The sequence below is a fragment of the Phascolarctos cinereus genome, unplaced genomic scaffold (genome assembly GCF_003287225.1).
Source record: "Phascolarctos cinereus isolate Bilbo 61053 unplaced genomic scaffold, phaCin_HiC Scaffold_5;HRSCAF=322, whole genome shotgun sequence".
NCBI lineage: Eukaryota > Metazoa > Chordata > Mammalia > Diprotodontia > Phascolarctidae > Phascolarctos > Phascolarctos cinereus.
This window is the reverse complement of record NW_027555958.1, coordinates 437,539,106-437,560,436: the sequence shown is the minus strand read 5'-3', so window position 1 is coordinate 437,560,436 and position 21,331 is coordinate 437,539,106. Positions and strand designations below refer to the sequence as shown.

The window sequence follows — 21,331 nt, the reverse complement described above, 5'->3', positions numbered from 1 at the left end:
ATCTATCTGTCTATCATCATCACCAATCTGGGTACTAGTTGGCCCAGGAGATAGAGGACAGGGAAATCTGACTTCATATTCTACCTAAAGCACTGACTAGCTGTGTGATCCTAAAAAGTCACTTAACTTCTCTTTGCCTCAGTTTCCTGAAGTATAAAACAGAGATAAAAATCACATGTACCACACATGGTTGCTGTGAATATTAAATGATCTAAATCATTAAAGTGCTTTGCAAACCTTAAAGTTAAATATAAATACTGACTATTAATGTTATTATCTTTTTAATCTATCACTGTGTGCCTCTGTTTCTGCATCTGCTAGGTAAGGTAGTTAGACTCAATGATCTCTAATAACCAGTTAAGTTCTAAATCCTATGGTTCTTTGATCTGGCAATTCTTTTTGATCAGAACATTCCAACCCATAAATTTCAAACCCCTAGGTCTGGCATTGCAAGCTCTCTACAATTTTGGTATCCCTGTATTTACCATCCCTCTCTTATTATTCTTTTGTGTTCCCTCCAAAATGTACAACTCTGCTCCTCCCCTTGCTCTCATGTCATGTCGTCTCTTGGCTGCTTTTAGAGGATCAAGGATGATAGAGTCTGAGCTAGAAGGGATGCCAGAGGCCATCTCCCTCACTACCCCCATTTTATAGATGAGGAAACTGCAGCCTCAAACATTATAGGCTTTCTTTTTCTATGTCATTTCTCAGAAATCTTTTCCTCTTAAGGAAATCCATATATATTTCATTTGGGGACTTAGTCCACTCTTGGTATTTTATTGTCCAATTGTCAAAAGTTTTGGAGGACCTGGCTGGTAGGAGGCATTGGAGGACTATACTCTGAATCCCAGCACTCTTGCTCACTCAGCTTAAGTGATTTTAACAAAGCCACACAGTTAGTGACAGAAAGATTCCATGTCTGGTGGCCTTTGCAACGTTACCTTTAAATGAAGTGCGATAACACAGGTAAACCATCTTTGCAAACCTTAAAGTGCTCCATACTTTGATGCTGCTGCTGCTTGTGATGATGCAGCTCACCCTAGTTGAAATGGAATTAGAACATTTTGAGCAAGTATTCTGAAAATAACAATAATAAATAATGTATGTACATAGTCAAACATTCACTAGTGTGTTCAAACATTTACTCACTGAGTTTTGCCTGTTAAACAAAAAGATAAGCTAACACAGGGCCCTAACAAAGTAAGGGAAATATCTAATATTGGTAAAGCTTTTCTGGATCACACCCAGGAACAAACCTGAAAAAGAAGGATGAACAAAAATATGGAAACAGTACATATTGAAACTGTATCTCTACCACGGTGCAACTGAGTTAATGCTTTTTTCCCATTGTTTCATATATACAGTTTCCATAGGACCTTTCATGGCACTGATGGACTCAGTAAGCACTTGTATTTATTGAAACAGACCAATGCCATTGAACCCCAAACAGAAGATTCGTGCTATGGTGGGACATTTAATGGAAGAATTGTCAAGATCAACAGGTAAGGGCTGGTTTGTGCATATAGTGAGGTAGATTTATCAAGGATAATCCATCTGTTTCCTGGAGCTAAAGGTCTCTTAGGATTGGAAGACACAGAACAAATGAGTCAAAAGTAAAAAAAATTAAACCACCAACAGAGAGCATAGGATATGAGCAATATTGGTTATCCAGGGAAAGGCGAAGCCACAATTTAATTGACCCCCGAAGTATGGAGCTCACTGGATGGGCCATTCTTTTTTTCTTTCTTTTTTTCTTTATTAGTTTGGTAGTAATTAGGGAGGGGGTTGTATGTGGGTGCTCATCCTCTTGATGAAGATTATAATCTTAACATCTCTTCATTTTGTTCTCGTCCTAGTTCTCCCATAACATCCCCTCCCCGAGAGGTGTATTCAACATAGTAGAAATCTCCTTTTTAATTCATTCATATCTTTTTGGCACCAAGATGCAACATGGTATAACTAGCCTTTGAGCCAAGAAGACCTGAGTTAAAATTCTGCCTCTCACACATGCTGACTGTGTAACCCTGGCCAAGTCCTTTAATTTCTCAGCACTCTCCACAACTCTAAAACTATAAGTTGCAGAGAAGGTAGGTAGAGGGAGTTTTCCCACCTGGGAGTTCTGTATACCAATGCAATGACAGATCCAATCCTGGATCTCTGTCCCTCAGAGGTACCACTCCACTCCTTAGACTGCCTGTCTTTTGTCAGTCATTATTGCAACATAACAAGGCTACTTTTGCTTTGGGTCATTCAAGTCCTCCATAATGTCTTTTAAGGCCCTTCTTGATTGGAAGTCAGTGTGGAGGATATGCTTCTATATATTTATCCTTGTTATGTGTTTATATAATGCAGTGGATATAGAGCACCAGATCTGGCGTCAGGAAGATCTGAGTTCAAATCCTACCTCTGATACTTACTAGCTATATGACCTTTGTCAAGTCACTTAATTGTGCTTGCCTCAGGTTCCTCATCTGTAAAATAGAGATAATAATAGCACCCACCTCCAAGGGTTGTTGTGAGGATAAAACGAGATGATAATCATAAGGTGCTTAGCATAGTGCCTGGAACATAGCAGATGCCTTCTAAATGTTGGCTATTATTATTGGGCGTATTTCTATTCCTAATTCCCCTGATATCATTGTGCTTTATGATTAACAGTCACTAATAGAATTTGGTATTAAATAAATGAGTTTTTGCTATAGCAAACAATTGATGATCACTGTAAATGGAGTCATTTTCCAAACGAGCTTCAGCGTGGTCTCCTCCTCCTTAATTTTGGGCAGAGCTCATTGTTGTTCTGCAAGACCTATCCTAGATCTATATGTTGGTGGAATAATTCCACTAATGGACTTCCAGTCTAGCTGCACATCTGGAAAATAAGAGGTTTTCATACACTTTGTCTGTTATAGATGGTTAGAGCAACCTCTCTCACTTCATCATGGTTTTTTGCTGAAGAGTCTTTGTAGTGTTCTGGGACTTGATGTAATTAGTACAATATAATCCACGAATGTGGGCGTTTGGAGAACTTCACTGTTAACAAGAGCAGGTGACAGAACAAGAATACAAAAGCCTGGGGTAGTGCTCTGTGGGCACTATTGTGTATTCTAAAGCTCAGAATGATCTGAGGCTGGAGCAGAGACCTAAGGACAACAAAAAGGGACATTTTGCTATATTTGGAAAAGAGATGGATTAGAAATGGATAGGATCCATGCTTATGGCTCATGGAACGATAATAATTGAATAATTGTCAACAGAGAGAAGGCCCAGCTTGCTTTGTTTTCTCTGACAAAGTTTCAGTTCAATGTTAGGAAGCATCGCAGGTGTTCCTTGGAGAGGTGAAGAAAGAAGTTGGCTGAGTTGGTATTACCATATGCCTGAAAGCAACAAGAAAGGCAATTTCATGGGACATTTGGCAATTTCATATCATGATAAATATTTACAAAAGGACTGACATGAGCTTCCTTGTGGTTCATAGGCCTCTGCCAATGCCAGAGGATGAACAATTAGAACAATTCTTTCAAGAACTTAGTAAGACCCTCCACATTAAATCAACATAGAGTTTGATACTCAGTGACTTCAGTGTGAAGGTGGAAAATAGTTGATGGTGTCAAGAAATCTACTGGAAAACAGAAGACAGGAATAAGGAATGAGAGAAACCAAAGATACTATACTTCATGGGAAAAGAATTGGTAGGCATTGGATATAGTGAACACAGAAAACACTACACAAAATGAACCTGATATATTTTTACAGACAGAAAGAGAAGTCTTATTGATACAGAAGTCAGTCCTGAATCAACTTGTCTGTATACAGTTATACCATCTGTATATACCACTTTGTTACAGCAAAGACACAGTAAAGCTAGAAGAAAGAGTAATAATGAGAAAGATACATGGCATGCAATGAAAACTTGTGCTCTCCCTGCTGAGCACTGAGCCTTCATCTCTAAACTTTGTTTCTTAAGGGTTTGTTTTTCTTTCTATTCTAAAACTGGTTTATCTATGATAAAAAATGGAGCCAACTATTGTATTACTGACTGACATGCTTTAGCATTCAAAGACATCTACGGGTGAAGCCATAGGCAGCAAGGCACACTGGGGAGAGAAGTGGGAGGTTTTCAGCTGATTTATATATGATAATAATAGCTAACATTTATATAGCATCTGCTATGTGCCAGGAACTATGCTATGCACTTTCCATATATGATCTCATTTGGTGCTGAAAACAACCCTGGGAGGTAGGTACTGTTATCCTCATTTTACAGATGAAGGAACTGAGGCAAACAGAAATTAAGTGATTTGCCCAGTTTAGTGTATGTAATTTGATCTTTATTAATATAAACACCTAAAGACAATAATACAAAAATATTGATAAAAGAGAGAGATTCATAGGAGGAGAAGGAGAACAAGAGTGAAAGCATGATAAGCAACTTAAAATAATTGGTATAGAACTAGAGAGGACTTTAGAGATTGTGAGGTCCACCCCCCTCATTTTGTAGATGAAGGAAAATTTGTCACAAAGTGTTGCTGAACATCACTCGAGAAGTAAGCAGCAGAGCTGGAGTTTGAGCTCAGGTCCTCTAGTTCCAAATTGGGCTCATTAATAGCAGCTCATATAGTCATAGAGTGTCTCTTGTATGAGGAAGAAGGAAACAAAGTGGCTGGTGCTAAGAAGATAATAAAAGCATGTGGGCTTGACCACCTCCCTTTCTATTCCTCCTCTGGAGTTATTCCCCCAAGTTGTAATCAGCAATAATAGCCAAGTCCACCAATGATAGCCAAGCTATCTCTACCATCAGATGCAAATCCCAAAGGTTCTCATCTCATGCCCCTTACCTCAAAGGAAATCCTAGGGGAGAGTGGCTCTGTTCAATTCTGCTTTACCCAATCACATTGTGATTCCTTCCATTGTATTCCACCCACACCAAAGACCCAAAGAATCTATCCAGACCTCCTCATGTCTGGCAGATCTTCACTCAGTCTGGTTTATCTTAGCATATAGTCCACTGAATCCTAGGATCATAGATTTAGAGTTGGACAGAACCTTAGAAATCATCTTGGCTGTCTCTTAAATCATAGGCCTGACTCTGTGACCCCCCTGCTTCAGAAGCTTGAGTGGCTTTCCACTATTTCTAAGATAAAATGCTAGCCCCTTTGTTGGCCAACTGAGGCCTTTCCCAATCTGGCCTTAATTCTTCCTTTCAGAATGACCTCATGTTACTTGCCCTTCTGTACTCTGCGTTGCAGCCATCAGGACCTATTTGCCCTTGCTCACGCGCAGCCTTCCATCTCTTGTCCCTTTGGACAGGCTGACCTCTATGCCTGGAATCCTTCTTCCTCGATCTCTGCCTCAAAGAATCCATCAGTTATCACAAGTCTCGGCTCTGGTGCCATTTCCTAGATGAGACCTTTTTCAATCCCCCTGTTTATTAGTGCTCTCTGATGCCCTTCCATATTTAATTTGTATAAAATGTGCATTTAAATATCTGTATACACACTGTACCGATTTATAAAATATAAGTTCTTTGAGGACAGGAAATGCCTAATTTGTCTTTGAATCTCTACTACTTAGCACAGGCCTGTACAACTGAGATGGTCAGTTGCTTTGGGTCATGCCTGAAATCCTTTAGCAGCTGCAAGTGGCCTGCTGCCTGTATGTTGTGCATAATGCCGTAATGAAGTTGGCATTACTTAGCAAATACTCAGTAAATTCATTTTCAGCTTCTTTATTTTGTAGTTGATGAAATTGAGTCTTAGTTGCTGGTAGGAAGTCATTTTTCCAAGGTCACACAATAGTCAGCAGTAGAGACAGTAGTCAAACCCAGGCCCTCTGATTCTGAATTCAGAGCTCTTTATGCTACATGGTGTTTGGTCTCTAGTCTCTAAATCTCTAAATTTGTTTCTGTCTTTCTTGAGGTGCTTAGGATGGGGGAAAATCCTTCTAGATGTAGAGAGACGAGGGAAAGGGATCAGGCTGTGATTTGTTGCAGGAGGCATGGAGGACAAAGTTCCCAGTCTCAGCATTCTCTAGCCAATGTAGCAATTATGATATTGCATAGGACAGAGGCTGCTGAGCTGAGGCCAACTTACCTGGAGGAGAAAGGCCTGTTATTCACAGCACCCAAAGAGCTCAAGGACTGGGCTTCAGGTGACTAGGAACATAACCCCTCACTGGAGGACAACAGGTGAGACACAGAAGGAGCTGGCCACCTGAGCAGACTGAAAGACTTGGGCTTCCTGTGTATCTATCCCCTCACGTGTAGATGGTGTGGTGGATGGAATGCCAGACAGAACCAGGAAAACCTGAGTTCAAATCCTCCTTCAGATGCTTACTTGTGGGACCCTGGGCTTAGAGTTAGGAAGACTTGAGTTCAAATCCCTGAGACACTTACTAGCTGTATAACCCTAGGCAATTCACTTAACCTCTGCCAGCCTCAGTTTACTCATTTGTAAAATGGGAATAATAATAGCTCTTGTTACACAGGATTGTTGTGAAGATTAATATGAAGTGCTTTACAAACCTTAAAGCACTATGTATGTATACACACACACACACACACATATATGTATATATATATATATATATATAATATGCTAGCTATTATTTTTATTAACTACATTTTCCTTCGTGTGTGACTATAGCACATACAATTCCTGTACAAGTCTTCTTCTCCCAGAATATGTCCCTGTCTATGGGAGAATAAGTTTAAAGTTTGTATTCAGTCATATCCAACTCTTTGTGACCCCATTTGGGGTTTTCTTGGCAAAGACACAGAAGTGGTTTGCCGTTTCCTTCTCCAGCTCAGTTTATAGATGAGGAAACTGAGGCAAATAGGGTTAAGTGAGTTGCCCAGTGTCACACAACTAAGAAGTGTGTGAGGTCAGATTTGAACTCAGGAAAATGAGTCTTCCTGTCTCAGGCCCAGGCATCCTGTCCATTGCACTACCTAGCTGTCCTCTTCTTCTTGCTAAGGTACCTCCAATCTTCCTGGACTAAGATTTTTATCCAAACTAAGAATACTGGAGAAACATTCTTTGTGAAATTACAGTTTCAGAATCAGGTTCCTTCATTATCGAATTCCATAGTGCATTTCCCCTAGGCTGATTTACTTTCCCTAAGGCACTCTATTACCTTCCTATGGCTCTAGAGATAAATCTAGATTCTCAAAGATTACTCCAGTGAGTGGCCCTAAACCAAGCTAAAAAGGCTTCCAGTGTTAGCCCAGTGATTACCCATCATTTGAGGACCACTCTCACTAAAGTTGGGGATAGTCATCACCAGTTTGACCTCAAGGTAATGGATTTTATGTTTTTGGCCACATCAACTCTAAATTGCCACCTACCAAGGAGCAAAGCTACCACAATCTATGGGAATAGAGGGGGCATCCACGTTGAAATCCCAGATACTTGAAATAGCAGAGTAAGATGTTCATTTTATTTTTATGTGGTTGGCAAGAGAGGCAGAGTTCCACAGTGGCCTGAGAGCCAGCCTTGGAGTCATGAAGACCTGCGTGCAAGTACCCCTGGGACCCATACTAGGTGAGTGCCCCCTCTCCGTGCTCTAGGTTACTCTCTCAGACCGTGATTTGCAGAGACCTTCCCAATCTGCACTGGTACTTCCTCATCTGGGACTTCCCTAGACTGTGAAATCGCAGATTCGGTTCCTATGCCTTACTGCTGGTGCGCTTTTGTAAAATTCGAGTGCCTCTGTCTGTGGGCAGAAAGGTCCTTTGCAGTTTGACAAATAACCGATTGTCTGCTGACCTTTATTTACAATACTTTTGTCCGATTGTCCTTCTTCCTCGATTTCTTCTTCCTGCTGAAAGTACAATGTGCCACGAATATTATGAGACAAATAGTCGCTATCAATCCAGCGGCTGTTAAAACACCTCTTAGGATAAGAAATTCTCGAGCAGTAACAGAAGAAGTATTTCGGGGGACAAACAAGGCTGCTTGTACTATGTTTGACACCGGCCCCGTCCGAAAGGCCTCATCTAGAGCTCGGACGGCTAAGTAGATGCTGTTGCCTTGTGCCATCTCTCCATCAAGCTGCTGCTGCTGGTCTTTTGTCAAGAGCGCTGGGGTAAAGACAAACGTCTCTCTGGAGCCAGCCGGTTGCGGGTCAGCTTAGAAATGTTGACCAAAAGCGCGTTTCTGAAGTCATCTCTTATTTTCTGTAGACTTTTACTCATTCTTATTTCATAACTTGTGGCTGAAATTAGAATCATAGACCGATCAATAAACATTAAATACCTGCTGCGTGCCAGACACGATACTAAGCACTGGGAGTACGAAGAGGCAAAAGACAGCCCTTGGCCTCAAGGAGCTCACAATGTAATGTAACATATCAATCTCAATCATCACATGAACGTGAATAAGTTCTTTACCGAAAAATGTTTGGGGGAAGGAGGTGGGGCTCGGGGATCAGGGCGGCGGCTCCTCTCCCCAGGGCAGACTTGGGGAGTCCTGCCCAGCCCCAGCGCTCCCAGACCCTCCTTCCTGTCCCCCTCGCCCCGTGCCCCAACCCTCCTAGTCCCATAGGCCGGCCTCAATTCCGTGGAGGCGGAGGCAAAGCGTGGCGCTGCATCAGCAAGTCCATTAGGCGGAGGACGGAGCCCAGAGCCTGTAGCGGGAGCTGGACAGCGGGCAGGAGAAGCAGCAGCAGAAAGCTGAAGGAGAGGTGGCAACTCTGAATGGACGGATCCGGCTAGCTGAGGAAGAGTTGACCGGGCCCAACAACGTCTGGCCACGGCCCTGCAGGAATCGGAGGAGGAGGAGGAAAAGGCAGCGGATGAGAGTGAGAAAGGATGAAGGTGATTGAAAACTGGGCAATGAATGATGAAGACAAAATGAAAATTGAGAAGATGCGATTGACGGAAGCCAAGCACATCGCAGAGGAGGCTGATCGCAAATATGAGGAGGTAGCCTGCAAGATGGCCACCCTTGAAGGTGAGCTGAAGCGAGCAGAAGAGCCTGCTGAGGTGTCAGGGCTTAATTGTGGTGATCTGGAAGAGGAGCTGAAGAATGTCATCAACAACTTGAAAACCTTGGAGGCTGCAGCTGAGAAGTATTCTGAAAAAGGAGAAATAAGCTTCTGTTTGACAAACTTCAAAGAGGCTGAGACCTGGGCTGAGTGTGCAGAAAGAACTGCTGCCAAACTGGAAAAGACCATTGATGACCTGGAAGAAAAACTGGCCCAGGACAAACAAGAGAACCTAGGCTTACATCAGACACTGCAGGAGACATTGAATAAACTTAAGTCTATATGAATCAAAAAAGAAAAAAATTATTTTCCAGAAACTCAAGAACTCCATGTTGTCCCCTTTCCTTGTGAGAAGTTTCTTCTATTATTGTGTTTTTCTTTTTTTTTTTTACTGGAAATATCAATCAAATTATGAATACCTGACCAACCTTTGTTATCAGAGAGGCTTTGGGCACCAGTTAAATCTGGTTTCTTCTTTCAAACAGCACACTAAAGCTTCTAGTTGGGCATACTTTTTTTTATCTTTAAATAGCATTTTTTCCCTCCTTCATCAGGGTATTCGATTTAGGCCAAAATCTCCAAGATTGAGGGCATTCTGTTACACTCTAGCTCAGGGGTGAGGAAGCTGCCACTTGGAGGCTACATGAGGACCACACCTGAGGACCTAGAGGGTCACATGGGGCCTCCACAATCTAGGCAATAGCAGGGAGCCCAACTGAGCTACTGCATGATGCCTGGGTTAATTTAAGAACATAAGCATTCCACTTCACCCTGAGCCATTTTACACAAGGGTGGGAACCATCTCACAAAATGAGTGGTGACTTTCCAATCCAAAGTAAAAAGATTGTTTAATGGCCTAATTATTGTGGCGCTTCCTCCCACTCCATACTGCAGGGCAAACATCTTCAGAGAAAGTGCTTTTAAAAGATAATTGAAAGCATCTAGATTTCTTTTGGATGAATACTTGAGGTTCTCTTTTTGTATTGGTCCGAATATAGATGGCTTGTATAAAAACTCAAAAGGGGCCTACAACTGATGTTACTTTCATGATATACCCAGACTTTTTTTTCCCTTTAAAAGACATCTCATTTTAGGTGAGATCAGCCTAGGTTTGGACCAGTATAATACTTTCCCAACTTCTCTCATTTAGGAGTTGACTTATGCAAAGCCCCTGAAAGTCTCATTCCAAATAAGGAGTGATGTTTGTTCTGTTCCCTGGTTCTGTATGGCTGAGCCTCAGTAACAAAGCCAGCCAACAATTCAGGGGAAATTAATGTGGCGGCCTGTCTCCCCGATGGTTGTAGCATGGCAGTGATTCCCATCATTGATTCCAGCCCTTTTCCATGCCACCTTCTGTGTCCACGAAACTCTTGGCTAGATTAAAGGTGCCTCATGTCAAGCCACTAAAGGAGAAACACAATTCGAATTGTCTCGATTTTATTTTAGATTGCCGTAGTATGGCAAATGGAAGATTCAGTTTCTTTTATGTCAGAGGGATTTTAGTCCCTATTTTTGAGATCAACTTAATAAAGACCAAAAACCTTCTGCTTCAACTGGAGTCAGAGAATCAGACAGATGGTACCTATTTGTTGTTGCTACACATTTTCCTTGTGTACAGCTCAGTGCTAAAACATTCCTTATTCCACAGCAGTGTGGGATGCATATGAAGACTCCAGTTTACTGTTGTAATTAAAAATTACCTTGCTTCGAGCATATAATCCCAATCTTGATTCCTATTTCTTAGGCATCACACTACCCAGAAACACACTAGAAAATGGGAAGTTGAATGAAACCAGTGCTTTTCATTTAGATCTTTACCAAATGTTTCATATGTAATAGTATCACCTTTTTCTAGCTTTTGGTCAAATACATTTTTACAGCAACTATAAAAAAAGTTTGCATTGTGGCATAGCAGATAGAGCTCTGGATTTGGATTCAAGAGGATCTGGATTCAAATCCCCCCTCAGGTAACTGCTCAGTGTATGACCCTGGGTAAGCCACTCAACACATCTATACCTTGGTTTCCTCCTCTGAAAGATGGAAGAATAATGGTGCCCATCTCACAGGAGAGTTGTGAAGACCAAACATGATAATGTGGGTAAAGTTGTTTGCAAGCCCTAAAGAACTACTAACTGAAAACAATGCCATTTTTTTTCCCACTTGGACTTGTGAATGTATTGGCAGAAGGTACCCCAGGTAAAGAAACTCCCTCTTCCAAATCACATCAACATATGAGTACTCTGCCACTTAGAGACTTAGAGCATTTCCTAAATGGCACTGAGAATGTAATTGACTTGTCCAGAGTCCCACTACCAGTAGAGATGACAATGACATAAAAGAGAATCAACAAACCACTATTTTAAAGACTAGGTAAGGAGGAGGATCATGTTCTTATAGCTTGAAGGGACATTGGAGGTGTAGTCCAATCTTCTCATTTGAATAATGAGAAACTTAAGTGAATTACCAAAGTTTATGTAGGTAATAGGTAAGCACAAAACCAGGATTTGAATCCAGATCCTCTCACTCTGAATCCCAAGGTTCTATTAAGTGTTTGAGGTTCAATTTAAACTCAGGTCTTCCTGACTCCAGGCCTGGCACTCTATCTAGCTGTTTATTTGCCAGCTTTGTAAAGAAAAGCTTAGAGCTCTCCCTGGACCGAATATTCTGTGTTGGGAGGTACTGGCTTTTCCTTCTGAGGAGAAGGAACCTTCAAGCAGCAGGTGGGAGACCCCAGCCAGGCAGGCTATTGTTTCTGTCATTTTCCACTTCAAGAGGAAATAGAATAAAGCTGTCCTTCACTTTAGATCAATCTAGACATTAGATTAGATCTAGAAAGAACTGGTTTCCAGCTACTTTCATTACTCAACTTTATACCCACATCATGTTTAGTATTGACTTAAGCTATCCTTATAAAAATTATTTGAATTTCTCTCTTTCATCTCCAACTTTACAGAAACATTCTTGTAATAAGGTGTGAAACAATCCCTTGAAGATATTACAGTTTAACTAAGATATTCACATAGTAGTCTGTTCTGTGTAATTGGGAATCTTTTCTGGTGATTGTAGGTGCAGAAGGTTTGGGGGAAATTAAGATGTTCAGTATTTCTTTTTCTTTCTTTTTTTTTTTTTTTGACCTTCAGTATTTCTAAGGCATTTGATTTTAGTGGACTTCAAGGTCAACAGGAGTCAAGAGTGTGGCAAGGTGGCCCAGAAACCTAGTGAAATATTAAGCTGCATTAAGGGAGGAAGAGTGTCCAGGAGCAGGGAGGTGATAATCCAACTGAAATCTGCCCTGGTCATATATCGACTGTTGTGGTCACTTATTTTAGGACAGACATTAGTAAGCTGGAGACTGTTCAGAGTGAGGAGGCTGAGATGGTGAAGCACATTGAGACCTTGCTTTATGAGGATCAGTTGAATGTCCAAGCCGGAGAAGAGAAGGTTTAGCAGGGGCATGATAGATGTCTTCAAGCATTTAAAGGATTGTCAGATGAAAACCAAATTAAACTAGACCTGTTTAGTCCCAGAGGGCTAAATGAAGGGGCCATAGTTGGAAGTTACAAAGAACCAGATTAAGGCTAAAGAGGTTTGTTTCCTAACAAAGAGAACTACCTGAATGTAGAATGGCTGCCTCTGGTGGGGGCTTACTCTCCCTGCAGATCTTCAAGGAAAGGCTGGATGGTCACTTGATGGACATGTAGTAAAAGACCTCCTTCAGGCATAGGCTGTACTAACTGGCCACTGAGATTCCTACCAACCCTGGGATTTTCTGATACATAAAATTTTCATTCATTTTAACAGTGTTTTTTCCTTTGCCAAATTTCTTATGATTGTAATGCCAAAGAAATGATCTGCCCAGATTCCTTTCTCTGGATAAGAAGTTGCATGTGAACAGCCAACACCCTAATTCATCAACATCAAAGGTAGTAAAAAAAAACAAGCTTCTGTGTTTTTGTACTTGTTATTGGATTAGGTCTGTTTTCCACCGAATCGACTCATCTAGGGTGGTGGGAAAGGAGAAGTCTGTGCCTTTTGCCAAGTATGGGTCAGGAAGAGCTCACTCCAGCCCTCTGGGAGGCCCATAGAGTCAACCCAGGGTTGCCATAAATGCCACTCCCTCTAAAAGCAATTGAGGGCTCACTGTAGACTTTTTTCCTTGTGGATATTTGATGGCAAATGGGTTCTTCTTCACTGGATGGTGACACTCTCTTCAAAACCTTTCTTGGTTGTCCTTGGCTAAATGGCCATTCTCATCCCCAGTGAACCACTAAATTAAATAGATATGCCCGTCCTTGGTAGACTGTTATATGACCAACTTCTATGACTATTATGTGACTTGCCTTTATTGCACTTCAATGTCTATGACATTGCCTAAACGAACCTTTTTCCTTAGCCATCAAGTGATGTTTTGGGATGCAGACTTTTATTGATCAATATTGAAGACAACTGTAAGGCTCCATCTTTGGAAAATTATTCCTTTATTCCTGTCTATTAATTTTCCCATTGTATCATGAATCTACTTTATTTTTCCTCCTTTAAAATGGTAATACGATTGAAGATGAGAGGGAACATGGTATAGAATAGTAGTTCTCCAAGTGTTATCTAGAGACAGCTCAGGGATGCTGAGACTCTTTTTGGAGGTCTGTAAGGTCAAAACAATTTTCGTAATAATACCAACATGTTTTCATTTCTAATATAGTAAATGTCTCTCTATCTATCAAACACACACAAAGAAAAACCCTTTGAGGTTCTCAATAATTTTAGGAGGGTCCTGTGACCAAAAAGTTTGAAAACTTCTGATGTAGAAGATAAGAGAAATGGCTTTGAAGTCAAGAAGACCAAGGTCAAGTCCTCCCCCTGAGATACTTGGGGTTTTATGACCCCAAGCATTTTGCTTAATCTTCCAGCTAAGGCTGTAAAGCTACAAGTTGTAAAGGAGGTGCTCATCCATAATGGCAGAGGGAATCTACTCACTGGCACTCTATAGCAATGAACCCATGGGGCTGGTCCCAGTTTTCTTCTGAAATGGCTGAAGACAGTAGTAGGCAATCTGGAGGGACATTTAAACAAATTTCCCCCTAGCAAGGGAAGTATAAACTTCTAATTAGTTTTAATATTCGTTCATTGAATTCATTCATTCACTGAACCTTTGTTACTGCACGGAAGGAAAGATACAATTATCTACCTCCTAACTGGAGATGAGGAGAGATTCAGGTATTCACACAACATTTTCTGTAACATTCATGGTAGCAAATACTGAACCTCAAAACAGGAAGCTGAAGACTTGATTCATGCCTTTGACAGAAACACAGAGATTAGGATCATGGAACTTGAGGACAAAACTGCAAACCTGGATGCCTACTCTAGTAGGGAGTTATTTGTAATGGAGGGAATTCAAGGCTACCCTTTCAGAACCATGTAATGAGTAGGTTTTACTGGATTGTTCTGAAACCCCTTCCAGTTCTATAGCCCTAGGATGTTGTTTGGTTAATTTGTTTGTTGATATAGTGAGTGAAGAGAGGATTCTACGATCAAAGTGAAAAAGAAATCCAAAGTGAAACATGAGATGGGCACAGCTCTAGGAAAGGACATCTTCTTTATCTGACGTAAACAAAAACTCACAAAGTATGAAGGAGAGAAAAGTCATGTCAGGTAGAATCAGGAAACAGATCATTTAAAGTACAATGAAAATAAAACAGATTGTGGGGATTGAGTTGTAAAGGCATTGAGAAATATGGTTCAATGAGGAAGAGTTGATATAAATGGAAGACTTCGTGGTCAACATGAAATCTGGTAAAAGGAGAGTGGGGTGGGTGTGGGGGCAGGAAGAAGAAAAGAATTTATTAGTATTGGTCCTAGCATAGATCATAAGGAAGAGTTCCCTGATTTAGGAAACTAGTCATGGCTTACCAATGACAATTCAATAAACTCCACTGGTTTCCTTTTATTTCTTTGTGTGTGTGTGTGTGTGCGAGGCAGTTGGGGTGAAGTGATTTGTCCAGAGTCACACAGCTAGTAAGTTTTATGTGTGTGAGGCCAGATTTAAACTCAGCTCCTCCTGACTCCAGGGCCGGTGCTCTATCCACTGCACCACCTAGCTGCCCCAGCTTTCTTTTATTTCTAAGATTGAATTTGAAATCCTCTGTTTGGTATTGAAAGCTCTTCATTACATGGCCCCATCCTACCTTTCCAATCTTATTACACATTATTCCCCTATTTGACCTTCTTGCTGCTTCTCACAGATTCATTATCTCCTGTCTCCATGGCTTTCCCCATGCCTAAAATGCTCTCTTTCCTCACCTCTGCCTCCTGTAGTCCCTGGTTTCCTTCAAAACAGTTCAGATCTCACCTTCTGCATGAGGCCTAGCCTGGTCCCTCCCAGCTACTAGTGCCTTTCCCCAATTCCCCAAGGGTACCTTGGATCAGTATTGTGTGTGTAGTGTATACACCCATTTACATATGTGTGTCTCCCCGCCTTAGAATATCAGCTTCTTGAGAACAGGGACTTTTTCACTTTTGTCTTGTATCCCCACTATCTAGCAGACTATCTAGCACACAGTAAGTGCTTAACAAATATTTGTTGCTTTGATTATCAGGACCCAAGGCTCCAAGCTACTTTCTAACAGAACCACTACTGCCTTCCTACTACTGCCTTTTCCATTAGAATGTAAGTTCCTGATCTTCACGTCTTATCTCCTTGCGTTTTTATCCTGAATGCTTAGCCCAGCTCCTAGAACGCAGGAAATGCTTAATAAATGTTCTATTACCTCCCTCCCTCCCTCCATATCTACCTATCATCTCCCTATCTCTTAAATAATTATAATATACTTACCACAGTGCCTGGTACGTAATGATCTCTATATAAATTTAATGTTATCTATCATTGTTTTCTCTCTTCTGTCTTCCTATCTGTATCTATATCTATGTATCTATCAATGTATCTATGCACCTACATATATATGAACTATGTATATACGTATGCATGGAACTCTCTGTCTCTGTCTCTCTCTCAGTTTCTGGACCTAAAAGGTTGATGACAAAATCGTAGATCAGAGATATCTAAACCTCAACTCCCTGTACAACAACCAAATGCAGTGAGTATAATACCTAAACTCCAAGTCACAAAACTACTTTTTAGCCAAATAATGATGGATTTAGTCACAGAAATGCCATTTCACAGAGAAACAAAAAGGGAAGTTAATACATACCCTGGCCTTGATCAAAGTCATCTCCAGGAGCTGTCCAGAATAAAATAACCTCATCTTCTTTTCTTATGGCTTCGAGGTTAATGATTCTACAGGGAGGGAATACATCCAGATGGGTGCCTGTTGGGGCACCCAGGACTGAAAAGGAGCCTCCTGAGGTTGTCCTGTTGAAGCCCCACTTTTGCACTTGAATGGCACCATCACCTGTAGACCTCTTTGGAGCATTCATCTGAATGTTACCTGGGGTGGCAAAACCAGATCAAACAGCTCTTGACTCAGTTTCCACTAAAATAAAATGTCTTTATGGAATTAGAAAGGACACAATGACTTCTCTGCTTCTGCAGATGGCTTTGGACCACAACTCAATTGTTTTTTGTTAGTGTTATTTTAAAATTTTTTGTTAGTTATTTATGTTAGTTTTTTTTCCCTAATATGAAATTCAATAAGTGCACAGAAAATCTAGCTTACCTTACTGCATGGAACCCAAGTACATTTCTCCAAATGACTTGAAGTTAAGGGTTGGCTAGGTGGTGCAATAGATAGAGTGCCAGGCCTGGAGTCACGAAGACCTGAGTTAAAATCTGGCCTCAGATCCTTCTAGCTGTGTAACCCTGAGCAAGTCACTTAACCTCACTTGCCTCAGTTTCCTCACCTGTAAAATGAGCTGGGAAGGAAATGGCAAAGCACTCCAAGATCTTTTCCAAGAAAATCCCAAATGGGGTCACAAAGAATTGGAGATGATTGAATAACAACAGATATTTGTAAGAAGACATTAATATTGCATATCATGTATATACATATATATATATGTATGTATACATGTATGTGTTTGTGTGCATGTACATATATTATATATACATATATGGGGGGGGAGAGAGAGAGAGAGAAAGAGAGAGAGAGAGAAAGAAAGAGAGAGAATCGGATCTCCCAAGCAGAACCCAATGGGCCTAAATTCTTTTGCTAATTGATGTAAATCCACCTGAAACCTCTCAGTTTTTTGCTAAGAAACAGCATGTATTAGATCACAGGTCCATAGTTCTGGAGCTAGAAGGAAGCTTGGAAGCTGTCTAGTTCTCAATGCCCTCATTTTTCACAGATGAGGAAACTGAGGGCCAAAAAGGTTGAGTGACCTTCTCAAAGTCACACAGGCAGTGACAGAGGCAGGATTTGAACCCAAGTCCTTTGAATTCCAATTCATTGCTCTTTCCACTGTATCATATAGATATCATATACATGTATGCCTATCTATGTGGTACCCTTTTGTGTGTATGTGTATGTATGCATGTATATGTGTGTACTATGAGTTTTACTAAATTACCGACCTAGTTACCAAATGCAAAAGATCAATGATTTTATCAGCATAGGATAGTACAAATTAAAGAATAAAAACCTTATAAAAGTTTGTTTAGATGGTCTTAAATTATGATATAAGAACGCAAACTAAAACTTTTTTCTGTGTACCTTAACCAGGAATGTGCTGGTAAATGTTTAACAACCAGCTCTCCAAGGGAAACATGAGCTCACAACAGACTTCTGAGTTTACTTTGCATTTTTTCCTTCACTTCATCTGGATAACCAACAAAACAATAAATCAAGCCCCAATTTTAGCTTTTGCCAATTTCCAAGGTGTAAGTAAATGCTCACACTGAAAATTTAACAATCATCTCTTGAGCTATTTCTGGGTGGCTCCAGCACACCCTCAATTAACCTGTATTTCTACCTAGGAACAATGATAATGATGATGATGATGCTTTACATGGTATTTCTTGGATTGTCACAGTACTTTTCCTTGAAGGAAAGAACATAGAATAAAGATGTGATCCTGTGAACCGTACAAATTCTTTATTTAGGAACTGACTTTATAATAGTTTGTGGCTTATTTGTTCATTTAAAAAAATATTAATTCAACAAACTTTATAAGGGCCTGCAGTGGGCAGAGTGCTGGGCCCTGCAGTGGAGGAGACGCAACATTTAGGTAAATAAGGTTCCTCGCTTTTAGGGAGCTGATAGCCTAGCACACAAACCCAGAGAATTATAATACATACTATTAGGACAGAAGGTGGATCTGGTATTCCATTGGAAAAAGAGAACCCTTAGATGAGGAAATTCCATTTACCAATGCAAGTTAGAACCTTCTGTCCTTCTAGTCTTAGAGAACTGCCCAGAGCAACAAAGAGGTTCAGTGAGTTGCCCAAAGTCACAGAGCCAGCATGTGTCAGTCGGGAACCTGAGTCTGGGTCAACCTGGCTCCCAAGCCAGTGTTCTATCCACTATTTCACAATGCCTCTCAAACTATTACAAGCTGTCTGATGAGAGCTCTTTTTTAAGTGACCATGATCTGGCTTTCTCCACGGTCAACAACACTTTGACATTTGCTTAGCCATTCATCTGGAATTTTCATCGAGGAGGCAGTCAGAACTGATGACAAAATGGAGGCTGGGGAATGAGAGATGGAAGTTGTTCATGTCCTCTTCCTGTTTCCCATTACCAAAGAAATGAGAAATGGCAGAGGCACTCAAGACCTCTTGCCTGAATTCAACACCCTAAGGTTTTGGTCTGTTTTGAAACCTCAAACTTCCAACACAAAGATAACCCACATGAAATGCTACTCAAATGACAGCATCATAGAATCAGCTATCAAGTCCAACTAGGATTTGAAAAAGAATCCCTTTCTATAACATTCCTGACAAGTGGTCACCAGGCATTTGCCTAAAGTTGTCTGGGGAAGGGGAGCCTTTACCTCCCAAGGCATTGCATCCCTACGAGCATGGCTCTGAGTGCTGGATTTCTTACCATTTACTATGTAACCTGGAACATACATTGCGTGGCTCCCTGGAATAGAGTTGGGTAGCCTCCTGATGTGGCTGTCTTGATGGACATGAACTTTCAAGCTATATCTACCATTTACAGTAAAGGAAAAAAAATACCGCGAGTAGATACCATCATTTTTTATAATATCAGCACCTGCACAGAAAGAAATCAGAGTTAGGACTATGACATATTACCAAAAATCGTTGCTAATGATTTGCGACATCAGAGCTACCAGGTGCATAGACAGGGCTATTATATCAGTATATGAACTATACTGAGTTTATGTTGAGTAGAGTTTTGCCCTTTCCTTGATGATTTAATGACCAAATTTTAAAAAAAAAGTCTGCCTGCTAGGCTCTAGGTAGTAGGTAAATAATAATAATAATAATTGATGATGATGACGATGATGAAGCATTTACATAGCACTTTAAGGTTTGGAAAGCGCTTTAAGTAACAAGCATTTATTAGACGTTGAGGGGCTTGCCCAGATACTAGTAAGTGTCTGAGGCTGGATTTGAACTCTGGTCTTCCAGATCCAGCACTCTATCCATTATGCTGCCTAGCTGCCTCTAAGAAGAAGTGATACATAGCTGTTGAGCAATACATTCTGGAAAAGATTGCAAACAGTGGTGAGGTGGGAGGGGGTAGAGGAGTGGCGAGTAGAGAGAGAGAAGTAGGAGGGGAAGGAAAGGCAAAAAAGGAACAAGTAGAAACAATTGGAAAAATCATCCAGGGCTGCTGTGACTCCCACCCTTCCTATGTTATTACAATTTTGGTAAATTGATTTATTTGCAAACCTGATTCTCTGGGGGAATTATTTCAATAGATTATAAGTTCTCTGAGGGAAAATGCTATTTTTTCACGTATATTTATAGCTTCCTTGTTTAGCATAGAGCTTTGAAATTAGCAGGTGCTTAAAAAATGCTTGTTGCATTGAATCAGAGAGTATGTTTGGTGTGGGCGTCTTGTTCCCATAAAGGCAACTGGGTCTAGTACTGGTTTTGTACAAGGCCACTTAAATAGTAGGTTTAATCTGTTCTCTGAGGATCAGGCTAGCTAAGTTCGGGGAGTTTCATGACCAGGTTAGCTGTAGGATCATGACTTTTTGCCACTGTAGCAACTTCTAAAGGCCAACCACTCTATCATTGAGGGGTGGTGATCAGCACTGATAGAAAGAGTGTGTTGATGCAGAGTATGGAGGTATGGACATGTTGTGTAGCCAAGTGAGCCAGCTTCTGACCCTTACCTCTGCAGGAACCTTCCCTCAGCCCAGATAACCTTGTGTAACCTGGCATAGTGAGAGTAGTAGATGCCAAAATTATCCAGATGGCTAATGCAGAAGCTGAAATCTGGATTATTGAGAAAGGAGGCCCAAACCTGCTCATTCTGCCACCCCACTCCCCATCAACAAATAAATAAATCAAAGTCCTGGACCACCCCCTACCCCCAATACACAGTTTGCCTCCCTTGTGTAAATTTGGCCTCTAGCTATTTAACATGTGAGGACTTGATAGCCCAGAATGATTAAATAAGATAACACAGTTTACACAGGGGAGTATGAGAAATGATCTCAGTGCTGCTCTTTACCTCATTCATATGATAATGTAAGCTCCTTGAGAGCATGGATTGTTTTATTCTTTGAATTTTATCCCCAGTGTCTAGGATAGTGCCTGGCACATAGTAGGCACTTATATGTTTATTGAATTATTGAATTAAATCAACAAGCATTTATTAAATGCTTACTGTGTGCCAGGCACTACGCTTAAGTGCTAGGGATGCAAAAAGAAGCAAAGCAGTTCCTGCTCTCAAGGAACTTACAATCTAAGGGATTGATTCGCTGAGAGAACTGCTCAAAAAACATGAAAAATAACATGACATTTCTTTGTACCTGCCCCATCATCAAACAGTTCCAACTTGACAGGCTCCCCCATTTCTGGCTCGATAACAGCAGTCACGTCGGCCTCGAGAATAGGGTAGAACCCCTGTTTCACGTCTGCATAAATGATCACGGGGTGCGGGAAGTGGGTTACATCTTTATTCACACGGGCTGTCACAGTTACTGGTGGCTCCGCATCATCGGAGGCGCGAGAGCTCGCTGCCACTCTGAGGGCTTGCGGAGAGCTGTGAGTGTGATTCAACAGGCAAGTCCAGTGGCCAGTCTGAAACACAAAGAGAGGGTAACCGAAAACCACGACAAAACCTTGTCCCTTTAAAGCACAAACATGGCACCCCCCTAAAGGTTTGAGCACCAAAAAATGTGCCAGCAAAGATTTTTCTAAATAATAATTCCTGTTAAAGAATAACCAGATTAAATGTTTCCATGGTGATCACAG

General features: G+C 41.0%; 1 protein-coding gene and 1 pseudogene across 1 annotated transcript in view; one reads left to right on the top strand and one right to left on the bottom strand.

The window, feature by feature from the left end:
• Positions 1-7,412: 7,412 nt before the first annotated feature.
• Positions 7,413-21,331, bottom strand: part of CLCA2 (chloride channel accessory 2) — a 50,160-nt gene continuing 36,241 nt past the window's right edge. Inside the window, 5 exon segments of the mRNA XM_020988749.2 lie at positions 7,413-8,122; positions 8,125-8,211; positions 16,191-16,427; positions 18,981-19,151; positions 20,887-21,157. Of these exon segments, the coding sequence (XP_020844408.2) occupies positions 7,770-8,122; positions 8,125-8,211; positions 16,191-16,427; positions 18,981-19,151; positions 20,887-21,157 (1,119 nt within the window). The 3' untranslated portion in view covers positions 7,413-7,769.
• On the top strand, positions 8,364-9,268 carry LOC110209955 (tropomyosin-like; annotated as a pseudogene).